A 21,470-nucleotide genomic window follows, 5' to 3' on the forward strand; every position below is an offset into this window, starting at 1 on the left:
GTCTGCTGACTGACGCTTTGGTGTCATGGGTGTTTCTGATGAGTTAACTTGATCAGACAGCACATTGCTCCATTGTTTCCGGCTCTCCATAGATGGTCTCCAGTAACTTTTTAGCGAGCCTTCTGACCTGCAGAACAAGTTTTTGTTTAGATATGTATATTTTTTGTTCTGCCACACATTATACATGAATCAAATTGATGTAGCCTATATATTTTGAGTCTGTTTAAAGCATCTCACCTGTGCCCACTCACTGCCATAATCTCCCTTGCTTCGAGTCCCGCATCGGAACGTTTCTGTATGGCCGTGGCTCTCAGGCTGTGGTTGGTGTATGACGTGTGTGTCCCTGCCTCCTTGCAGATTCTGGGTAACATCTGCGACAGCTGATTTACTCCCAGAGGAACAGTGGTATACCAGTAGCTGTCTCCCGGTGATGTAACTCTCCTCGACTGCCGATACAGGGCCTTTGCATCAGGTGGAATTTTCTACCGGTATTTCTCGAGCGACGCAACCGGGCAGAGCGCCTTTCCTTGCTCCTCATACACAGCGCCCCTCATGTTTCCTCTGTCTCTCTCCAGCGGGTCTTTATGATTTTTTGTTTCTTCATTGAACGTCATGGTAAAATATTTAGCACTGTTGTCATCATATTTAAGTATGAATGAGTCAGGTTTGAGATGCCGATTCCCCTCTTTCCCCCTGTGCCCAAAGTGCAACTGAATATCATACCAGACCTTGTTTAGTAAGCCTTTCGGGTTGTCTGGACTCAGAGCTACAGAATATTTTAAGATGCGCTGGTCATCAGGTGAGATCGGGAGATGGTGTGTTGTTGTGTCCTTCCCTGCCCTTCTTATCTTTTTGATGACTCCTTTGAAAACATTGTTAGCTGGTATAAACTCTGGGTCCTGCATTAAATTCCATGAGCGGCTCACCGGCGGCTCATTAACATAACGATTCAATCCCGCCCGAAGTCCGAGGTAGCTGCTGATGCTGTAGAGCTCCCCTTTAGCTGTCCGGATTGATCCATAAAACTCCCTTAACACTGTGTTCAGCCCGGTCTTCTTAACTTGCTGAAAGTTCACCTGGATATTTTTGAGCTGAGCCAAGTCTGAAAGCAGTTCAGAGCCCAGGCTGTCTGCCTCACAATGTTGACCTCATTTTTGCTCTTCTCTAATTCGTCGAGGTCCGCTGTTGACATGTCAGCACACCTGGTTTTCCTCTCCACTGTCGCTTTATGCTTGCTTAGTATGAGGATTGCTGTATAGTCACTGACACTAGTCAGTGACTTGATGCAATTTGCTGGGTTCCTTATATTGGAAAAAAATAATTTCTGGTTGGCCTAATGAACTGTCCTGAATTGGAATGTTTATTATGTGAAGTGCCTTGAGATGACTCATGTCGTGATTTGGCGCTATATAAATAAACTTGAATTCAATTGAATTGAATTGAATTGGTTTGCGCTGATGTATTCGGTCCGCTTTCCTTCCCTTCAGTGTCAGAGTCTGATGACCATTCATACTGTAGATCGAATGTTATCTGAGGAAATATGTCCATCTTTGCTGTGCAAAGTCGGTCAAAATCCAAGAGTTAACGGAAGTAACGTGAATGATTAATTGAGAACACCTGTGCACAGCGGAGTGATATTATTTGTTAACAGTCCCTGTGCTGTTATAGTCCAATATTAGCACGCTTGGAAAGTCTCTTGACCAATCAAATCACTCGGTCGGAACTAACTGTTGTATAATCTTTGTTTTGGTAGTTTTGGCGTTGACATCATCCTAGCGCAAAGTTCTGTGAATTTTAACAAAACAGTAAAAACACTGAAAGACACTGGCAGTGAATGAGTTAATTGGGTTTTATAGGAGATGACACTTTAGAAAATGTGAGCTTGGCTTCATAGCTGGTCTTCAATGAATTGTAGCACTGGTTGGATTGGGTATTGATCCGCAATGGGCCCCAAGGCTGAATCAGTAAATAACATGACTACATCACTCCTAAATCACTCAATTTAAGAGATGAATCTCAAAGATTACGTGTGTTAATATTAAACTGGTACGCTTATGGAAAAATAGGGACATTTAAAAAAATTGGTTTGGGCCAAAAAGAAGCATCCTTTTGGTTTAAGACTAGGGCTACTTTGAAATAATAACTTAACAAAATGGCACCCTTGAAAAACAAAAGGAAGGTTTATGATAGATAATAAAAGACCCTGTGATTTGTGCTGTCTCCCAAATTTAGCTGAGATAGTCCCATACCTGCTGCCTAACGGTGTCTGCTGCTTACCCAGAGCCACTCTGGCTGCCGACGCATCGTAGTTAATCCAAAAGGAGACCCAGGAGAGTATGGTAATCAGGATCGATGGCATGTACGTTTGCAAGATGAAGTAGCCGATGTTCCTCTTCAGCTTAAAGCTCAGAGACAGTCGAGGGTAGGCACCTAAAATGAGGAAACGGAAAGAAATACAGCATCTAAAAATCTGGAAATGAAAAGTAATAAACCTCCTGAAAGGTTTTGGAACTCATTCAGCAAACAACTTAAAAATGAGACATTCAACGTTTTAAACTTTGGTTTTCGTTTTAGAGGAGCAAACAAGGACATCTTGTGTTTTTGTTACAGTTTCCATGGCAACCCCCAACAGCATGGGCTGGATTTGTCACCATGGTAACAAGTATCCTCTTCAAAAGCACCAACACGCACACACATACACACACACACACAAGTAGAGCACACAAACATTTAAATTGCATCCCTATTTCGTGAGGACTTGTCAGAAATAAAATTCAGGATGTCAATTGAAAACTGCATCATGTTTTGACTTCCCAATCATCCCAGCAGGAACACAATTTTAGGTACAATCGCCTACGATGCTCCACATATCAGACCATATTGTTTAGTGTGAAAAGAACAACTTCCCCTTCTATAAACTAGAGAATAGACTTTCTGTATGTGATTTTTCTTTAATGTCTCTAGACGGACCGAGTCTCTGACTCGTTACTCTCACTATTTTTAGCCATTTTTCCATTCTGATCTTAGACGGAAGGAGACGTGGGACACCATTATGGTGTAATTTCTTCTCCGTGGGTTTCAGCCAAAGTCCAACCAACTGCACACTTGTGTGTATGGCCAGATTCAGAAAAACAGTCCCTTGGATGAAGATCTCATTAAGATTTTTGTGCGTGGAAATAAATGCAATAAAAATGATTTGATGTTTCTTGTAAAGGGAGACCATTCATCAAACGTAATCAACTCTAATGACTGCTGAACAAGATGACATTTAAGGGACGATCTGTTTGTACACCGGTGGAGAAAACTGAAATTACCCATTAATTAGTGCAAACGCAAATGTCCAACCTACATGAACTTTGACCTCTACAATACAGTTGACACCTCCTGGCATTAAAATAAAAGCTGATTACCACTGAAGCAGAGTGCCTGTCCTTGTAGTGTTGGTTCAATGGTTTCACCACCAATTGGGAACAGATTAAAACCTATGTTCCTGGAAACCCCTTTGTGTTTTTGTTTTTCTTTTTAATTACCTGTTGGCAATAGTCTAAAGGAGGGTGATAATGTTTTTGCCGGTGTCAGAGAGTCACTCATAAAATATACTTTGTGTTATGCCGTGGACTGTTTCCAACATGTGTTTCTCAATTACCCCTGAATTGACGTAAATGCAGCTCTTGGAAAACGTGTTTTCGTTAGAAGTACAACCACGACTGATTACATTCTGAAGTCAGCTTCTTTCAAGAAAGCTACTACGGTGAACTAACCATACCAACTGCCTTGGCTAACTAACCAAACCAAACTTGGCCAGATTCAAATTATGCTAATACTTTAAATGCACCAAAAACACAAGTAAATGACAGAAAACGACCTAAAACCCCTCAAATTCACAATTTTTCAACCATATTATTTTACCTTAAAGCTCATTAAAAGGTAATAAGGAGCCTAAGTCTTCTTTCTTTCTGGTCGGCTCATGGGTCCCCGGAACAACGAAAAAATAAATGCAAGTCAACGAGGCTAAGAGCTATATTTTAATCCGCTTTGCCTTAGGCCTGCTGCTCAATTTAAATGAAAAGTAATGATGTGTCTTTCAATTACATCAGTCACATACTTTGAGATGTATCAGCTTGTAAAAGTTCGTAATTAGCATGACTACAAATCAGATGTTTGTACGTCGCATATACGTTTGTACGTCACCACAGAACTTCCTCTCCTCTAGCATAGCTGCTACCTACCAAATAGCAAGTTTTGTTGTGGTTCTTTCCTCTTGAAGGAAGGATTTGAAGTTTGCTGAACTTAGTGTCTGGTTTAGTGACGTCACTTTGGTGATGCACATTTGAAGTCTTAGATGTATTTTCATAACATTTCCCCTTGTTCAAAAATAAGTGCGTTCTTGGCATTAAAATGCGTTTTTAAAATTAAAGGAACGCTGGTATTTCAAACTGCAAGAGCTAATCTGTAAACAAGCTAGCTTAAAACACTGTCACAGAACTATGGGTTAAAATCCCCAGGCCACGTCCCCTGGATTGGATACTGGAACCCACATTGCCACAGGAAACAAGAGAGCACTTAACACCAGTTGCCATTTTCTTCATTGTCCATGTCTTCAAATGATGTTTTTCTTTTTGGGACTCTGGTAGATTTTCCTAACGTTGAAGTGGTAACAGCCAGCTATTTACGTCTCAATCTCTGACATTACTGAGCTGAGAAACTCTCACACCAGTGATGTTCTGTTGCTAAATACACAAGTGTAGCCCACCTAGTCTGTCTGACGGTAACTTGGCTTACCTTTGTATGAACTTAAATTAAATTCAGACGCATCTCCACCTTTACGAGAACACAAACTGCAAGTTGCACCTCTTGTGTTAGAAGTAATAAAAAACAACCAAAGAGAAAAAAAAAAGAAAAAAAATCCAGAGTCCTAATGTTCTTTGCTCAAATACTTAGGTGGTAGTACCACTTTGTTGGCGCACTTGGTGGAGCTCATTTGTGATGGTTCAAGTCTTGTTGTGTGTTTTGCTTTACTCACTGTGTCCTTGGGAGATCTCACATTTAATATATGGTTAATACAACCCCTCTTGTCGAGCTTGGTGGGATTTCTGACAACCCACAGGTAACAAAATTGTAGTCGGACCTCAGGCTTTGCTGGAACAAGTTCTGGAGCACTTCTGTTGCCACAGTTTGAGGGGCATCTCTCTAAAGCACAGTATTTGAATTTTACACAAATTCCAAATTAACTTTCAAACAGAGTTTACAAAATCCATTAAACTCGAACAAAACACTGAACAACTTATTTTTTTCTCATATATGCTTAACGGCATTTTACATCAAAACTTAGAACACTAAACAAGTTATTAACAAATTAACTCGCACCAAGAATGATCTATGCTGAGTCGTCTTTTCTCCTCCGTGTTTATTTTCCCTCGTTATTTTTTTTCTTCCTTTTTACAGAAACACATGTTCCTCGTCCCTCCCCTTCAACCCCTATAGGTTGCATTACGGAGCCCGGCCCTTTCCTCATTGGCCCACAATATTAAAATGACACATGCTCATCCAATTACCAACACTTTGGTAGTGAGTAGTTCAAGAGACATTCAAAGTATGGGAAATAACAGCTATAACTGACACAGGCCACTACACAAGTGTGGACCAAGGGAAGTGCGATGGTTCGGCGAAATCGACAAACGAATGGTCCGATCGTTGGTCTCAGACCAAGCCATGCTATTGGCTTTTTATCATTTTATTTAATGTCCACAATATATAGCTATAGCTACTATGTTAGAATGTTGCTAAGAGACATGAAAAAAAGGATTTAAGCTAGCCTATTTAGCAGATTTACTATTGTAGCTTTAAATCTGACATACTTTATAACCCATTGGCTAAATAAAGAGCTAATGTTTTGCACTTAGCAATAACCCAAACATGTTGTCTACCTTTAATAATAAAACGTCTGTCTGTGTTTCCTTCAGTACATGTTCAGAGATCTTAAAGACCAACATTTCAAACAAACATCTACTTCCTGTCAAGTAAAGCCACTCAAACAGCACTTCATTTATCTCTTTCAAAGTTCCTATTTTTGGCTCTTGGTTAACAGTTCTGGTGACTTTTCACAAACTCGACACATAATTAACATATTTATCAGTGTGAAAATAGAAACAGTCTGTCGGAGGTCTTTATAAAAAGGCTCATTCACTTTCTTTGTTGCAGCTCCTCCAGACTGATTCAGAATCATCTTCAGTGGAAAAAATGCCGGAGAGAGACTTAGGAAAAGCGGAGGCTGAGGTACACCAGTGTGTAGGTGTCCAACTGCACCGGCTACACCAAACAACATCCGCGAGTGGGAGGAACGCCATGTGTGAGGCTGAGAAGGAGAGGGAGAGGGAGGATGAGGTAGGAGAAGAAAATAAAAAAGGACAAATAATTGGAGCTGGAGGTGATGGAACAACATGGAGTCCATGAGGATGGCTGGGTAGATAGGTGAGCTGGGAGTTAGGGCTCTTGTGTTGTTCTGATGGTAGAAGTTACCAGAAACACAATAGGCTGAGTCTTATCCACAGAACCTTAACAGTTTAACTGTTCAAAAACAAAAAAAAAAATTCAAAATGAAAGTGTGTTGGCTAAATTGCAGCATGACCAACTTATTGGGGTGATGGTGGCAGAGGGGGTAAGTGGCCCCCCGTAGTCAGAAGGTTGCAGGCTCGTCCATAGGGGGCACTGCCCCACAAGTCTCACAGGAGGAGGAAGAAGAAAAGAATAACAAAATATTAAAAAATCCAAATATTTAAACAAAATGATCTATACATCACTATAAATGCTGTGTATAATCTGCATTTATGTGTAGTTTAAAATTGTTCACTGACACTTATACCACAATTGAAATGTCTTGTGGCGTATTTCCTGTTCCTTTAGGTCACAGCAATCTTTACCATAGGCCTACCGGAAAATGATGGGAGATTTGTAAACAGCAGGTAAAAAAAATGAAGCCCAAAATAATCAGGAATCAGCTCAGTGGGACGTTGGGACATTTAGAAGATTATTGTTGGCATTGGGTGTTGTTGAGTTAGAAACGTGGATTCTATCATTTAGACAAGCCTCTTCCCGTTAAAGGGACTTTACGGGCTTTTGAATTTTTATGTTCGTGATTGCCCCCTCAGGCCAAAAGCATAACGGCAGCTTCAATAGTAGGCTCGTGCACGAGGCGTGCATGTTGTACGTGTACATTCCTTAACGAAAATAACAGCTGAGACAGTCCCGTGTGTGTGAGTGTGTGTGTGTGTGTGTGTGTGTGTGTGTGGCCCGGAGGACAGAAGACAGGAGAATGTGCAGCTAATTAATTAAATTATTTGGTTCTGTACCTTTCTCTTCAGCACAGCTGACAAAGGTTTATGATGGGTCAGTCCTCCTGCATGCTAAGATCGTTCCCTTCCCTTGCTTGAAAAATTGTTCCATAATGAAAGTTGAACCCACATCTTTTTTTATCTGTGAATTCAATGCCGTTCAGCGAGTCTCAAATAAAAATTTGGGCATCTTACTGTAAAAAAAAATACCATTAATGTAAAAAAGAAACTCTAAATGAACTATGTTCACATCCAGAATTGAACCCAGGTCTTCTGCATGGGAGTCAGACATGGTGAGCTACACTCTAGTTACATTCACAGTATCTGTAACTTTTATATCCTTGATGACAGCCGAAACAACGTCAAACCAAAAAACGTTTCGGAGCGAAAATGGCTATTTTGTTGCTAATTTGCAGGAAATATCTAGAAGAAAGTTCTACAGAAAGTAGCTAAGGGTCCTCAGAAATGTAGCTAGCTTTGTCACTAGGCGTCAGGAACAGTGACAAAGTGGCACTGCCTCTCTCTCTGCTGCTAAAGCTACGGATAGCAAATGCTACGGGCGATGCCTGAGCGTGAACGCGCATGAAGCAGCCTGCTCGACCCGAGCATCTCTCTTTTTCTGTGATTTTACAGAAAAACAGGCAATCACAGTAAAAATGCCAGGGCTCATTCTACAGGACCAGGGCATTGCAGGAGAATGTATGAAGAAGACATTTATTATTTCTATACATGTTTTGGCTGTCAAACTTCCATAATGCCCCTTTAAGTACGCGTGCAGTTTGCATATACTGGTGAGTATTAAGCATGTTTATGGAACAACTTTGTTGCCGGAAGTGCTTGTGGACTCCTTACCGAGTCCATTGGGTTCAAATTGTGTGCCGCATAAGAATGGTAATTTGGTGTCCCATTCATGGTTAGAGTGCAACTGAAATCTGACTTGCAAAAATGTGCTCGACTAACTGGTGATTAGTCAATCTGATATTCAAAAGTCTGAATTTTGTGTAATTTATAGCACAACAAAATAAATGGAGTAACTTTTAAAAAGCAGGTTCCCTGAGAAAGCATTTATACCACGTTTTTTTAAATACTTATAAAAAAACAAAGTTCGGAGAAAAAGTCAGAATTCTGGAATTAAAATCTGAATTCTTTTTTGTTTTATTTTGTTTCTTTTCAGTGGGCCTAATCCTCTTCCATAAACAGGAAAACAAAATACTTAATTTTTAAACAATGTATTTATCTTTTTGTAGATGGAAGAAGATTAGCTAAGGCATAATTATGATTTTCCATTGGTAGGTTAATTAATAATTAGGCCTTTTGGGGCAATTAAAAAAAATCTTCCAAAAGCTTTTAATGAAGGATTTTCTGTTTTTGAAAACACACAAACCTAAAAGGAAAAATTCAAGCCCCCGGTGTCAAATTATGCAAAAGCAATCAAATATAGATACAAGTGAATATTTCAAGTTCCTGGAATTGGCTCCATCTAAACATGATTCAAAAACTCATAATAGTTTCCTCTGATCATGTATGTTGCAGCGTTTGGTCATACATGTTTACCACTTCTCTCCATTAGATCAGGATGATTAGTGTAAAAATAACACCGTTTTTGACAATCAGCAAAATAAGTCCGAAAACGGTTGGAAAGTCTAAAGAAAACACAGAGAAAATGCAACTAGAAGCGATGGAAAAGGGAATGAAGGCCCCACACATGTAATGGAGGAGACCTGATCATTAACTTGCAGAGCAGGGCGCCTTTGATGTACTTCACACACCCCAACCAAGATGACTGGTCACAAAACTTCAATGGTCTCCACCCGCAGGGGACTCGCTACTTCTGCAAACAAGTGCACTTTATTGCCGTACGTGCCTGACAAGAAGCCTGACGACCGTAAACAGCCAGGAAGGATGCAACGCAGCACATGTGCAACATTCATAAGCAAAAGTAAACACGTTTCGGAAATGAGGCCAAGAGCAAAGAAAAAAATATGTGATTGTTTGATCAACAGCTCAAAAAGACACATGTAGGAAGGGAGGTACGGTGTTAAAAATACCCTCAAAAAAGCAAACAAATGTGTGATGTCCTTTCTGTAAGCTCGCATGTCTTCCTCTTGAGCATCACTGCTGCTAGAATTAATTATTTCTAAATGTCACACGGCTTTTACTTCCCAACTGCGGAAGAAATGTGCCAAGCTCATCTGGTGGCCATGGTAAAGTATCCGGGTGTAAACGTATGCATAAAAATTAATGTAGGACTTCTGTGTGAGAATGAAAATGTCACTGTGTATCAGAGGGATGCCCCTACCCCTACCCCCGGGAAAGGCATACTGCTGAATTATTTCCCCACATCGCTTGCGGGCATTAATTACAACATGAAATGTGATACGGCGAATGTTTTTCACATGCAGGAACCTGACAAATTGCCTTAATGTGTCACAGTGTCTTTTAATTGCTGGCTCCGAGAGATAAAGAACATCCCAGTTGTGGTCCTATAAATATCGCTTGATTGATGCGCTTTGCGACACCACTTAATGACAGCATTGACGTCTCAGGATTTATAGTAAGTATGTCCCTCTTCTCTTATCGTTTTTTAGGGCCTGTATTCCATGTGAACTTAAGGGATGGGATGCACGTGATAGAGTGAGACTGTCTCCATCCATCTTTTTCCCAAGGTCAGGTCATGAAGGTACCAGACCCAAGAGGTAAACATAAAACAGCCTTGTCCATAGAAACACACTAGAGGTGAATTTCCGAGCGATAACGAAAAACCTTTAACATCCACCCGTAGACCCACAACTTAATAGACAAAAAAGCATGCTTTAAGATCAAATATGCATGCATTTGCTTACACAAGATTTTCCATGTTTTGGATAATACTCCCCAGTTTTGGGACTCAAAGTCTATTTGTAGCCACCCGCTTCCCACATATTCAACTTAATGGCATTCCGCTCCCATGAGATTTGGATTGGGTTTCGCATGTTCCCTTTCCCCCCGCAGGGCTCTAACCTGCAACTCCTCCTCGGGCAGTGGTGTGTTTTTGTAAAATAATGCACACACACACACATATATATATATATATATATATATATATATATATATATATATATATATATATATATATATATATATGAATTTATAGTTTAAAGAAAATACTCTTTAAAATAGGCACATTATCAAAAATCTGAAAAAGCATGGCCTGTCATGGCACCTACAGTCATTCACCCATTCACCCATACTACACCTGTAGCAACAGCTACCCTGGAGCACAACGATCTCTCTGACCAACACCAGACAATCAGTAGCTGCGTTTACATGTGCCAAATTTCCTCAGTCCGATTGAAATCTTGGTTGATCGGAATTTCTGAATCTCTGTTTACATGGACACGAACTGAAATGATCCGATCATGCCGTGCGTACATATGCACCAAGCATTTAATCCGATTTAATAGGTTGAGCATGCGCAGAGTTGCCTTTCCCGAAAGAAAAATTGTAAACAAACGCCATGAAACAAAATGAAAAATGTAAAAACAGAAATAACTATTCTTCCTGCTTTCCTGATCCATTTCTTCAATTTAATATTTTTATTTAGCTCATAGAAGTTACGTTTTCTTCAGTGAATAACTGCAGATATATGCTTTGCTGCATTTTATTGTTGATTAAAATAAGGGAGGGTTATGTCTCTGCCTCTTGACCAGCTGGTCCGTGGGTCTGAAGTGACAGCTGTGCTGCTGCGCTGCGGCACAGAGTTCAAACAAAATATCAGAAGATGTTCAGAAAGTTTAGAAGCCTGTGTTCATCATTTACAATCCGCATCTCAGGTCATCTGCGTTTACGTGCTTTTAACACGGACTTTACTGTCGTCCAGAATATTTAACGGAGGACGTTTACCTACCCAACATAAGCCTCCAATCAGGTCTGTACAACCCGTATTATCCTGTGTTCTTTACAAGCGCGTCTCCATCACCTGCTGCAGAAGCTGCTGCGTTCAAAGCTGACAGAAACGGGGATCCGTGCGCTGCAACCCCTGCGATAAACCTGCGTATTTCCAGTATAGATTTGAACATGTTTGTTGAGTGATTTGTGCAATGATCTGATTTTTATTTTACTTCCACAAAATGCAAGTTCTGAATTAAATATTACTGAAACGGGGACGGCTTGTCGTCGGATTTAAAAGCCGCCGCTCATTAATTACGCCGTCATTTTTGGAGTCAGGCAGTCCAAATGACAGCGGAGAGGCCCGCTCGCTGTTTCACACATGCGCAGTGGGCATTATTTTACCCCAACAATCCGAATGGCTGTGTACATGCATGTCAATCGGAATGAAGAACGGAATAAACCACCTCTCTCAGGCCGAATCGGATCAGAATATTCCGATTGACATGTTTACATGCAGAATTTTCGATCTGATCGGGCATTCAATCCGATTAAATATGCGCATGTAAACGTGGCGAGTGTCAATCGTATTGAACATATACGACTACAATAGACTAAACGGGATGCAAACCTGAAACCCTCTGGTTAGGAGGCAGGTATCTGACTATGTCTTAGCGCTGTTGCCCCCAGTCTACATGAACAGATTACTTGAGAAATAGAAATGCAGTTGGAGGCCACACAAAGTCTGTCCGAGTACCACAAATGGTCCCCAGGCCTGACTTCGGACATGCCTGTCATAAGACGATCCAAAGAAAGTCCTAGGCAAGACAGGAGGCATAATCTCTATAGAGAATTCCTGGTTAGCCCTGGGCTCTCCTCCTATTGAGATGTGCTCAGAAACCTTCTAATTGAAGACAGCTTTGATGAGGAGAAGGAGAGTTCTTTTTTTCAGCTCCTTGTTCCTGGGATTCCATTCTTTTCAGTCCCAATCCAAATTTCATGACCATAAATAAGGGTTAGCTTTTGCCTTTTGGCCTTCGTTGAAAATAGTCGATCTTTTGAACCATCCTACTCGTGAACAAGTTTAGTGTTTTTATAGCAGTACATTAGAGTCCTTGGTGTAGGAAGTAGTTCACAGTATGTATTCCTCCCCCCCGACTCTATCTATAAACCCTCTTGATCTATTACGGTAGCGCGACTCGGGTTGCGAATGACCAGTCACCAATTCTTGTCATGTATGTATGTCTGATCTCAGAATTGTGTGTATTGAAACTCTAATTTCCCTCTGGGATTAATAAAGTATTATTGAATTGAATTGAACTGAATTGAATTTACCGTTTTTTTCATATAAAAACTTGGGTCACACTGCGTTTTTTTTTTTGGCCATCCTAGACAAACTCCTCTTAGTGAACAGCGTCGTGACAAAAAACGGTAAATGTGAGGGTGATTTGCTAGTCTCTTACCAGCCCAGCGACAGCTTTTCGAGCACCCTCACGACCAAATTCAACCTCCAATTGTCTTTAGGCATTGCTTGAAAACCTGCGGCTCCCATCCGCAACCGACCAATGAAAATACACCCAGAGAGTGACGTGAACAACTAGTGATAATAGTACAATGCAAGAGTAGAATTAGCAACATTAGCAACAGTGGAGGCTACTCGTAGGAGCACGTGGACCACTCCTTTTTGGAGTTTGGTTTGAACTCTAAAAAAGGAAGTGTTAACGGTGGTGTATTTTCTTCTTTTCATCGTTGTTGTCTTGGGTATCTGTCAGCTTTTAGTGACGTATGCTTTTAAGCGAGTATGCTTGTGACATTAGTGTGTCCTGCTAGGAAGTTGTGCAGTTTGGCTCTCTAAAATCTTGGACTGTACAGTGTGCCACCTCTCTAGAGTCCTCACCGTGTGACGTGACAAACTCCTGTGCAACAGCCAAACGTAGTCTGGGCTTAAAGAGTGATAATAATAAATAATCATGATTTTGCTATCGATCGAAAAAGTCTTGATTCTGATTCTATGAGCAAGCATCCCTGTGTAGTGCTCCTTGAATTAGAAATATCACATATCTTGAGGGTTTGAGGAAGTAAAGTACCCAACAAATTATTGAAGTGGTAGCCTTAGTTTTTGAACAACAAAGACTTTCAACAACAAAATATCGACTGAGCTACAAAAATATTGCTCAAATTCTAAATAAACACTGTTGGAAGTAGGGCTGGGCAGTAAATCGAAAATTTATTATTATCAAAATTTCTGACTCTTATCGAGATAATTTTTCCCATGTCAGTAAATTTGATAATAAAAAAATGAAAAGATGTGTAGGTTGGCAACATTCATGTCGCTTTAAGAAGTTGTACCACCTTGAGTCACGTAAAAATGTGACTCAACGTAATACACTTGACAGCCCCATCTAGTGGACAACTTTTGTTTCTGTGCATACCTGTAGTTATCGTCCATTTATCGTTATCGAGGTGAAATCCTCAATATATCATGATATTGATTTTAGGCCATCTTGCCCAGCCCTAATTGGAAGGGAAACACTGATCCATATACCTATTTACAAATGTATAATGTGCTTTAGCTTTTACACCATTACATCTTTATTTAATTTCGAGAGATCACCCCAAAACCGCAAAACTTGATGTGGAACTTACAGTAGGGCACCCACTCCAACTTTGGTAACCACTGGTTCAAAGACATTTATTTGTTCCCTATAGAAACTCAACTTTAGCAAAAGCTTTGAAACTTTTATCATGGAGGAACATCAACACATAAATCTTTATCAGATTTCCACTTCTCAACTCCAGCCACTGACTTAGAGCTCGACACAAACTTGAAACAAAGGTTGTTAGAGGTCTTGACTTGCAGTGCTACGACAAATCCAATAATCCAATTAAAACATCACCTCAAAGGGTCAAGAACCATCTGATGTGGAAATAATTTGGTCCGTGATTTATGCTCTATTTTGGTCAAGTGCCACTTCAGCACACTTGCATCAATCACAGGTACATTAGGTACTTCAAAGGCAGACTTTTCCTCATTTCAACCCAATTAAAAGCACTGAGAAACAACAGTGACTCTGATGGTACCAGCCATGGATTGGCATCGATATTGCTGCTTTTTTTTTGCGGGGGGGGGGGGGGGGGGGGGGGGACTACTCCACATTCCAATCTGGCATTTACCTGTGGAAAAGACGACATTTTTGGACACTAGTTTGTAATCAACGATGGAGAACTGTGGCAGTTCGATGCGCGTCACCCCGGTTACGGCCGACTCGCCTCCTTTCCAGTAGAACTCAATGTCATCTGTGGTGTAGCCATCTGTAGAAGAAGAAACACACATACACCAAGGTGTAACCATCTGTCAAAAGCATCGCTGGAGACCAAGATATGCAGTGTTGCTGATCGTCCAACTGGGCTGTCATTTGGGAAGGGAAAAAAAACGTTTGATGTTGATTCCAAGAGCCAGACGTTGCTTTGAAAAAGCGAGACATTTAACAGGTTCACCACACTTCAGGAGGGTTTTAATTTAGACCTCATACTTTATTCATTTCCTGCATGAAAATCTAGCATGCACTCCATTCTTACACTTTATCTTCTTGAATAACTCATAATTAAGAACACTGTTTTCTCGATTACCACGTGAATGCCTGGGGTAAATTATACCCCTATTAAAGGCTAACATGAAAACAAGCAGAGTTCTGAGCTCATAATTATCTTCACAGCAATTTGCTACAATGTGTTGGATACATTTTATTCCAAATACATCAGTTTTGATTTGTGAATCTACTATAATTATCATAAGTTTTCTAAATGGCCAATGAAGGTACGAAGTAAGAAGGTCTTCACATTGAAATGATAGATTAATGTTTCTGAAACACCCACAAATTTAAAATTTGCAGTGAGCATTTAAGGTCAACTAGTAACCATCATTGATTAATGGCATTACCAAGGTAACCACAAACCTGTCTATACCCCCCAATCTCTCTCACTGACATGGTTCTTCAATTAGACACGGATAGAAACTCAGATCACAAAGAAATATTTAACTAAAGTTCAGTGTTCAAAAGTTGAAATTTGCACCGGGAAAATTTCTGAACATTAAACAATCAATTTTAATGTGTCTACTGAGTTCTAGGATGTTTGAGGAGTTATAAGAAACCTCAATTTCTAACGTTGGGACAAAAATGTGATCTACAATGTAATGGTCACCTATTTAATGATGAAACGTTTTCTTCCCTGAGGGGGGTTGGGAGAAAACACAAAGTCCTATCACACTGTAAGACACACCGGGCAACAGCACCAATATTTTGTTTATCAAATGTAAATTTTATGTGAGTAAATTCTGAATTTTTGAAAGTTGACAGTTTTGGCTTGCTTTTAGCACCCCTAGTGTCCGTTTGTAGAGCCGAAAGCAAAACCTCCTCACTGTGCGTTTGTCTTTTTAACACCTTAATCTAACAGCTGAAATGTGTCCCAGCCTTCATTAGTGTCTACAGGAGCAGTTCATTACTACAATCAAACAAATCAACTGTGTTCATGATCTAAAACATGCAGGAAATGTGCTGGAACCAGACTGCAGCACCAGGTCCCAACAGAGCGGCCCGCCAATCTGAAGTTGCAAGTGCAATATTCTGGCCACAGGGGCCGTGGGGGCTGGGTGGCCTTTCATTAACACTAAAGGGTCATTTTAGCACGTACTGGGCTCAAGAAAATTATTTAAAAATATGAAAGTTGACAAGTATCCCTTTAAGAGTATGTGATGTCATCACACTCATTTGAATCAAACGAAGACTTTTGAGAAAAAATAAAGTAAAACTAAAGCTGATATCCAAAAACCACTTCATTCATAACTTGTTTATACTTTGATGTTTCTGCTGTGATGTCGACCTGAACTATAAAACTCCAAAGTGGCCAGGATTTTTTCACCTATTTCTCCAAAATCCCACAACTTTCTATGTGAAAATGTGTTTTAACTAATTTTATGTTTTACTTTTACCAGAGCTCTAGTCTCATCTTTGTTTGGGCTTGTCCATAGATTCATCATGGAAATGGATCAATGACAAGTTTGTGACCATTTCCTTGACTCTCTTATGTCATTAATCTGCCTCAACCAATAAGCAACTGTTAAGAGGGTGAATTTGAACTCAAAGGGGCAAATTTGTCTCATATAGTGAGTTATTTTGGGTCTCCTGCAGGAACTGTTTAACGTCTGACAAAAATACCCTAGGTGACATCACCAGGGTTATACTGAGCCAGGCTTACAGTATTTATAACAGAGATCTTGTGTAATAAACCAAATATCTTACTGTCTCTTCATTTTCAAAATGTCAACTGTCAGCGTGTGGTCTTTATGGAAGTGGTCTATCAAATTCATGAAATGAGCTTCATGTTTATGTCTTTGTGGAGCAGAATGAACAAGACTCACAGCTCTCTATTTCCAGCGTGCAGTTCTGTTCATCCAGGGGATACCTCCTAAGGTCCATCATGCAAGCAGCTGTAGTAGTTATTCTGAAAAGGACAACGGAAAAGAGATGAGCAAACACTACATAAACCACACAAACCATTGAAATAAAGACGCAAGTTACCATAAGCATCTACCTAAAAGCATAAGCGCTAATGAAATTAGCTTTAAAGCACTGAGAACTTGACTGAGTCTATCATATTTAAAGGAAACTAAAAGTCTATTTGTCTTTTCTACATGTTTCTCAGCCAGTCTCATATTACAGGAGGTATTGTCACCCTAAAATCTGATTACAGCAGCCCCTCTGAGTCAAATATGCTGATGCCGCTGCATATGCATAATTAAACCATAAATCAGCGACAGAACAATCATTCCCTGACACCATAACTGGCCGCCATCCCATCCTACGATTAGGTGCAAATTTGTGAATATGAAAATGGAATAGTGGGAAGAGGTTTTTGGCAGAGTGTGCTCATCTGAAGTGGGTCACGAAGAGTTATCCCTTTGGTTTTGGTTCAGACATGTGAGAATCAGACAGCTAAAATAAGCAGCAAAGTCAAATGTAAATTCAGAATCATTTTGGTGAAGTCTGGCCTGATTAAAAAGCCGGCTGCTTGGCAGCGATCCACTGGATGGTTGGTTTAGTTGGGACTCAGATGTAGAAAGCTATTTTTGAAATTATCTAACAGGTTAAAGTTACACCAAGAAAATACGTCTTTATATTAGGAATGGTTATTAGGAATAGTTGAATCTCAGATAGAGGAGGAGCAATGTGGTTTTCGTCCTGGCCGTGGAACTGTGGACCAGCTCTATACCCTTGCAAGGGGCATGGGAGTTTGCCCAACCAATCCACATGTGTTTTGTGGATTTGGAGAAGGCTTATGACCGTGTCCCCAGGGGCACCCTGTGGGGGACGCTCCAGGAGTATGGGGTGGGTGGCTTTATGTTAAGGGCCATTCAGTCCCTTTACCAGAGGAGCGTGAGTTTGGTCCGCATAGCCGGTAGTAAGTCAGACCTGTTCCTGGTGAGGGTTGGACTCCGCCAGGGCTGCCCTTTGTCACCGGTTCTGTTCATCACCTTTATGGACAGAATTTCTAGGCGCAGCCGTGGTGTGGAGTGTGTCGAGTTTGGTGGCAGGAGAATCTCGTCTCTGCATTTGCGGATGATGTGGTCTTCCTAGCTTCATCCAGCTCTGATCTTCAGCTCTTAATGGGTAGGTTTGCGGCCGAGTGTGAAGCAGCTGGGATGAGGATCAGCACCTCCAAATCTGAGACCATGGTTCTCGACCGGAAAAGGGTGGCTTGCCAACTCCGGGTCGGGGGAGAGGTCCTACCTCAAGTGGAGGAGTTTAAGGATCTCGGGGTCTTGTTCACGAGTGAGGGTAGGAGGGATCGGGAGATCGACAGCCGGATTGGTTCAGCGTCTGCAGTGATGCGGACGCTGAGCCGATCTGTCGTGGTGAAGAGGGAGCTGAGCCAGAAAGCCAAGCTCTCGATTTACCGGTCGATCTACGTCCCAATCCTCACCTATGGTCATGAGCTTTGGGTAATGACCGAAAGAACGAGATCGCGGATGCAAGCGGCCGAAATGAGTTTCCTCCGTAGGGTGGCCGGGCTCAGCCTTAGAGATAGGGTGAGGAGCTCGGACTTTCGGGAGGGACTCGGAGTAGAACCGCTGCTCCTCCGGATCGAAAGGAGTCAGTTGAGGTGGTTTGGGCGTCTGGTCAGGATGCCTCCTGCACGCCTCCCTGGGGAGGTGTTTCGGGCATGTCCTGCCGGCAGGAGGCCTCCGTGTTGACCCTGGACACGTTGGAGAGGTTACATCTCCAATCTGGTCCGCGAACGCCTTGGGGTCCAGAAGCAACTCACGGCAAAAATAGAACCCAAGCCTATCTTTAGCGACTCAGTAGCTAAGAAGGGAGCCACTTCTGGGATGCACCCAAAAATTGCCGCAACACAACTGGTTTGAAACACCCCCATAGACTATAATGGATTCTATGTGAAGCAGTGACGTTCTGCTGCCATTCCGCGGCACTGATGCTTCCAGTGTGAAATAGGGGTTAGAGCCACAGCAGGCCAGAACAGTCTTGTGGCTTGATCACAGCACTCTGTTGGTTTGGTGAGCTGGATGCTACTGCGACTGAGTGAAAAAACAAAGATGGTAACAGCTCTGGTATCAACTTTAGGCTATTTAGACTCGAGCTTTTCTTTGAGTCAAGAGCAGATAGAGGTCCTTTACTTCAAAAAAGCATAGAACAGAATAGAATACAGCAGCACATACACTTGAAAAGGAAGAAAATAAGAAGATTACAGGTTAACACAAAAAGGCAATAAGCTATTATTATATTGTAGCATGTTTTCGTCTTCTTTGACAGTTGGTTGAGCCCTGTTGACTGACTTACGCAGTGTGGGTACATCGTGTTGTTCATTTTCCAGTAGCTCGAGGAGACTGAAGGACAACCGTAGAATCTGCCCTACGACTGAGCTCGGTCCATAAGCCGTGGCCAGCCTCTATATTCTTATACTGTACATAGGATGGCTTGGCAGCTTAACATATTGCACCTTTAAAGGGTTTGGATGGCAATTATTTTACATTAAAACTTCCCAGAGTATAAAAAACCTCCAAATGGAATGTGCTTTAATGTTCACAAACATACAAGAAAAAAGGGAATTTAGTTTGAATTTTCCAAACACCTTAGTAGCAACTTGTTTACTGTCTGATCCTCAACTTCGCCTGACATTCGTTTACGTAACAGCTCAGACCAAACAACGCCGCGTCACACATCTGCTTCCCTTTGATCTCCTGAAAGGCCTATAAGTAGCCAACAAGGCTAAATTCTCTGAACTCCACCTGCATAATCAGGCAGAGCTGTTTGACTTTAAAGAACAAACACTGACAGATGCAAATGCAAGTGCACGTAAAAAAAGACAGAAACACACACTCCCAATGCTCACTGATGATTCAAATCATGCATCCATATTCATGGATCGTCATGCAAACTCCTCTCAAGCTGCCAGTGGAAATGATCAACTAAAACAAAAATAAAGACATTTCAACTAAGCTAGAAGCACACCTTTGCATTGTGTGTACTCACTGAGAAAAAATACAGGCAAGTAAAAGGAGGATTTGACAAGTAGACTGCGAGACCAAGGACTTTAATTAGACAGTGTATAGGTTTTATCTTAAATCTCTGGAAATATCCATTGAAACGTTGTTGAAAATGAATAAAACAATTCCAGTCGTTGAAAAATACTGGCGTCGTCGTACCAAATTACTATAAAAATCGGGTTTAAACTACATAGGGCATGGGTCTAGGGACTTTGTGGGACGCCATGTTTCCTTCTGGCCAGCTCAGGGTCCTACGCCTGTCGATGGTGTCCCACTACATGATTGGCTGGACGTACAACTTACGGACGTTATATTACCATGTTCCAAAACGTTTAGGTAGTAAGAAACACAAATTTTACAACAAAACTGCTAAAATCTTTCCACAACCTGCGCAAAACAGATTCGAAAAAATATATTAACGTGGTATGACGTCATCAGCAGGTGCAGGACATTACAGTACGGAATATACAGCGCCAGAAAACTAGCAACGGCATTGCATTCTCTCATTGGATTTAACTGAATCATGTTAAAACTGTTGACTGTATGGATGGAACCTTTGTGCCATCACTCGTAGGTTGTTGAAGAGATAAACTGAAGCCCAGTGGGCGGTTCACACCACCTCCATCTTGACGTCGTCACATAAGTCTCGTCAGTCTCGGAAAATACAAAAATGGGCAAAGAGGGGGAGCTGAGAGCGGGGCTGTGAGGGTGGGGGCAGATGATTGACACCTATCAAACTCTGTGCCCATGAGCTAACTAAAGCTAACGAAGGTCGGTGGGCACTTTTAGCCAAAAGACTGCAGTAGAGCGACTCTGCTACCCTCTGCTTTCTAAGCTGTAACACTTATAACGTGAGGACGAGGCAGAGGCCTTCCCTGGAGCAAGCAGGGGGCTCGCCGCTAGCGCTAGTGCTAATGACTCACCTGCTTCCTGTGAATTAAATGGACATGCCAGTGTGTTTTGCACTCCCTCTGCCAAATGAGTTTAGACCTTATCCGGAACACTTTTGTGACCATTTGGAAATTTGGAATAGATACATTTACATGGAAACCTCAAAAATGAATGAAAAGACTAGTAAACATACCTTAGCCCATAGAGAACGGTTCCGTCTGGATGCAGGCGGATCATGCGATTTTTCACAGTGACTCCGTGAACAAAAGACTTCTTGTCATTGAGGAAGTAGGTGTCAGGGACCCAGAGCTGGTCAGCCACCCTGTTGTCCAGAGTCAGGTTTAGGGGGATCCCTACGTAGGCCAAACGCTTGTCCCTCCAGTACTGTTGGAAATACATAGTTAAGGTGTAGTCCTGTGGATAAAACAGAGCAGAAAGCACTATGAGAATACTGATTCTGCTGCTGGGATTCACAAAGCTAAACTTTATAACGCCTAAAAGCTTTTTAAATATGTTTTCGTTCAATTTATCTAAATGGACACTTGCAGTGAATTATTGTGACTTCTGCTCAAACGGAGGATTTTTATGGCTTGTTTATAATTTTACTAAATGTCAGGTTGCAGTTCTCACTCCTAACTCGTAACTGAGAGAAATTTATGCTAACATTTTGATGCATAATCCTCATAGGTCACAGCTAATTTGTTATTCCAATAGGTATTTTCTGAAAAGCCCCACTGCCGTGCGCAAGAGCCTCAGAGGTCTTCCGTGTCTTCTTGTGTTAATTTTATAGTTCATCATTTGTAGGATTTAAATTATAA

At 41.3% G+C, this 21,470-nt stretch overlaps 1 protein-coding gene across 4 annotated transcripts in view; it reads right to left on the bottom strand.

Moving 5' to 3' along the window:
• LOC107381054 (gamma-aminobutyric acid receptor subunit beta-3) overlaps positions 1-21,470 on the bottom strand; it is a 108,594-nt gene that overhangs the window by 21,974 nt on the left and 65,150 nt on the right. For all 4 annotated transcript variants that reach the window (XM_054743156.2, XM_054743155.2, XM_054743158.2 and 1 more), the window contains 4 exons: positions 20,846-21,066; positions 16,618-16,700; positions 14,373-14,510; positions 2,278-2,430 (listed from right to left, as the gene is read on the bottom strand). In XM_054743156.2, coding sequence (XP_054599131.1) covers positions 2,278-2,430; positions 14,373-14,510; positions 16,618-16,700; positions 20,846-21,066 — 595 coding nt within the window. The remainder of the gene's footprint in view (positions 1-2,277; positions 2,431-14,372; positions 14,511-16,617; positions 16,701-20,845; positions 21,067-21,470) is intronic.

This window comes from Nothobranchius furzeri, chromosome 14 (assembly GCF_043380555.1).
Source record: "Nothobranchius furzeri strain GRZ-AD chromosome 14, NfurGRZ-RIMD1, whole genome shotgun sequence".
Taxonomy (NCBI): Eukaryota; Metazoa; Chordata; class Actinopteri; order Cyprinodontiformes; family Nothobranchiidae; genus Nothobranchius; species Nothobranchius furzeri.